The sequence below is a fragment of the Halichoeres trimaculatus genome, unplaced genomic scaffold (assembly GCF_033239565.1).
Source record: "Halichoeres trimaculatus isolate MK-OKI-2021-1 unplaced genomic scaffold, fHalTri1.1 fHalTri1_scaffold_8, whole genome shotgun sequence".
NCBI lineage: Eukaryota > Metazoa > Chordata > Actinopteri > Labriformes > Labridae > Halichoeres > Halichoeres trimaculatus.
The window spans coordinates 24717175-24720367 of NW_027437186.1; the positions used below are offsets into that span (position 1 = coordinate 24717175).

A 3193-nucleotide genomic window follows, 5' to 3' on the forward strand; every position below is an offset into this window, starting at 1 on the left:
TGTCATTTTTAATGTTTTGGACAGTACGTATAATACCAAAAATCCCATATAGGTTGATGAAAGTGTGCTTTAAAATGCACTATGTGCATCCTGCTGCTCAAGCATAGCACCAAACTTAGTTTTAGTTTTCATTTTAATGAAAGAAAGCATTTAGATTTCAATGATTGCACTGCAATCTTTCACACTTAAAATTGATTTTTCATGGATTTGAGCCTGGAGGAAATGTTTTAGGACCTTTTTACTAATACTCAGTGGCTCTTCATGTCCTGATCTGTCAAAGGCTACTGTACAGCTGAAACATATTGATACTTTGTCTCACTTAAATTCCTCTAACTCCTCACATACCAGTTTTATCCGAAAATTCTCATGTCAGTACACTCGTGAGAACTTAATCAGTAATACAGTAGCTCTGTAGTGTACTATTTGCGGTAAGTGAGGGATGTTATATTTTAAGACTTCGATACATGGTTTAAACCCAAACATGTTTACCACAGGAATTTCAAGACACCACAGTCCCAGAGAGCAAAGTCATGGGAAACACTTTGCTGAACTGTAAATGAACTGGTGTGTAAATAAGAGAGCTGATTGGTGGACATGTTTTCAGCATGGATGTTGTATTTACTTCAGTTCACAGATGGATGGTTGTGTTGTTGTTTGATGAAAGCTGAACTAAAGGAAGGTGATTGTGCTTTTAAAGGAGCAGAGGCAGACATATCCGTACAAACACAAGCACACATCTCATTGAAAAGCTTGTGTGGATATTAACCCCCTAGTGTAATTTGGAGCAGACACTCATATTTCTCTCGCTGCATGATTTCTGTTGGACTCCAGGGGATGATTTAATGATAGCCTGATATGAAGGGCTATAATTCATGATAAACTGCATTCAATATTGTGGTGCTTGCCGCTTCTCCCAGGTGTAATTTTCTTTCCACATAATTGTCTTGTTCTCATGCCTGTTATGAGAGAAGCAAATTGTTTGTTGTGTGTACTAACATATTTTTTGAGGACAGTTTTCCTGTCATTTGGCCTCGCTGTTACTTTTCACTGTCATATATATATATATATATATATATATATATATATATATATATATATATATATATATATATATATATATATATATATTTTAATTTGCTTTCATCTTTTCGTGTTGGTAATTGTAGAGAGGCTATGATTGCATGATTTGAATCATGATGAATCATTACAATGTGAATCATCACTCAGTCACAAGATAACTGTCAGCCATGTTAACCAAATCTATTGACATTTTAACAGATAACACTTTGTAAAGCATGTTCAACAAAAAGAGAAATACTCCTCTGGTACAATCTGGAGTCTTAATTTGAAAGGTAAATGACAGAATGTGTTACATCAAACAGTTACAAAAGAAATACACTTAGAAATTGAGTTATCCAAGCTGCCATACTTGCACAGTGTAAAAGCACTAAGTCACAGTGGTAAAACAAACATTTTTATATTTGTTTTTTTTTTCTTTCTTCGAATTTCATAAAGACACATTCACATTTTCATACCCATACATAAATATTTATACTGATAAAGGTCTCACTAAACATGACTAAATATGCTTTTTGGAAACATACGGCTAAACCTCTTTTATTTAACTCTTCTTTCCCTTTTACAGAGTATCTTTTTAAAGGACCTCCTGAAGTCATTGTTAAACACAGTATATATTACAGGGTTTAGTGAGCTATTGCAGTAGCCAAACCAGAAAAACATTTTAAAGAGAGTCTCTGGCACACAGCAGGTGTCACACACAGCGATGAGTGTGTATGTGAAGAAAAAGGGGAACCAGCAGAGAACAAATACTCCCATGACCACAGCCAGAACAAAGGTGAAGCGCCTCTCTCTGTACTGCCTCCCTTTCCACTTGCTTGCTTTTTTCACACACTGTAGAGCCTCAGGCTTTGGAGAAGCTTGTCCCGGCTTGACCTGAGCCGTTTTAGTTGTCCTGATTCCCTTCTTCTTCTTCATGGAACATAGCATTGTTTCATTGCCATCAGATGAGGATTGTTCGTCCTCCACGTCTTGCTCATTGACCTCATCCTCTTCATCTTTTCTCTCCGTGTTGACTGAGTTGCCATATTTGTTGTATCTTTCACCTGGTAGGGTTCTTGTTCGTCTTTTAGCAATCTGGTAGATTCTGGCATAAACCATAATCATGATGACACAAGGTGCAAAGAAAGAGGCAGTGCTGGAGAATATGATGTACCACTTTTCCTCGTTAATTTTGCATTCAGGGCTTTCCTTTCTACCTTCGTCTTTTTTCATCGTGATCAGTGGAGGGAATGAAATGATAGCTGCCAGCACCCAAACTATGACAATCTTACATTTAATCCGGCATGGCGTCCTTCTCAGGTTGTACTCAATAGCTTGAGTGACAGACCAGTATCTGTCCAGGCTGATAGCACACAGGTGAACGATGGATGAGGTGCAGAAAAGGACATCCAGCGCCAGGTAGATTTCACACCACACTTTCCCAAAGTACCAGTAACCCAGTAGTTCGTTTGCCAAAGAGAATGGCATCACTAAGGTGGCCACAAGGATATCTGCACATGCCAGAGACACCAAAAACAAGTTCTGAGGTGCTCTCAGGGCTCTGCTTGTCATAACAGCATTCACCACCATGACGTTTCCAAATATAATGCAGAAGAAGAGGATAGCCACAAGGATTGTTACAAGCACCGAAATCTGCACAGTATAAGGATGCCAGCCATGCAAAGTCTCATTTCTGCTAGTGAAGTTCAGACAACCCATCAGGATGAGCTGTGGTGTCCGTTATGCCAGCTGATGTGTTCAGTCAAAAATATCCATTCAAGACCCCTGCATCAGAGGAATCAGCTTCTCCATTGTTCACTGGAATACTTACTGTCAGTCAGAAGACAAGCATCAACTCAGAAAAAGGTGAAAAATCTCTCCTGATGTGAAAATGTTAAAAACAGAAATAAATGACAAAGATTTTGCCCCATACTTCACAACACAGGAAATGGAAAAGAGGTCTGTTCGTTCTGAAAGTATTCTTCATCCATAAAGATTTTTAAAAAAGTAACAACTTACAGTTAACTCCCTTTAAAGACATTTCACAAAACAGACTTACATTGCTGACAGTCCTGGTAGCAGATCTTGTCAACTGTTGTGGCTGAACTAGAGGCTGTGTCTTTTTATATGAGCT

At 38.2% G+C, this 3193-nt stretch overlaps 1 protein-coding gene across 1 annotated transcript; it reads right to left on the bottom strand.

The window, feature by feature from the left end:
* Positions 1 to 1526: 1526 nt before the first annotated feature.
* Positions 1527 to 3193, bottom strand: LOC141795317 (alpha-2A adrenergic receptor-like). Its single transcript, XM_074676151.1, has 2 exons — positions 3119 to 3193; positions 1527 to 2939 (listed from the first exon to the last, which is right to left on the bottom strand). The coding sequence occupies exon 2, from the start codon at positions 2776 to 2778 to the stop codon at positions 1618 to 1620; it is 1161 nt and encodes a 386-aa protein (XP_074532252.1). The 5' UTR covers positions 2779 to 2939; positions 3119 to 3193; the 3' UTR covers positions 1527 to 1617.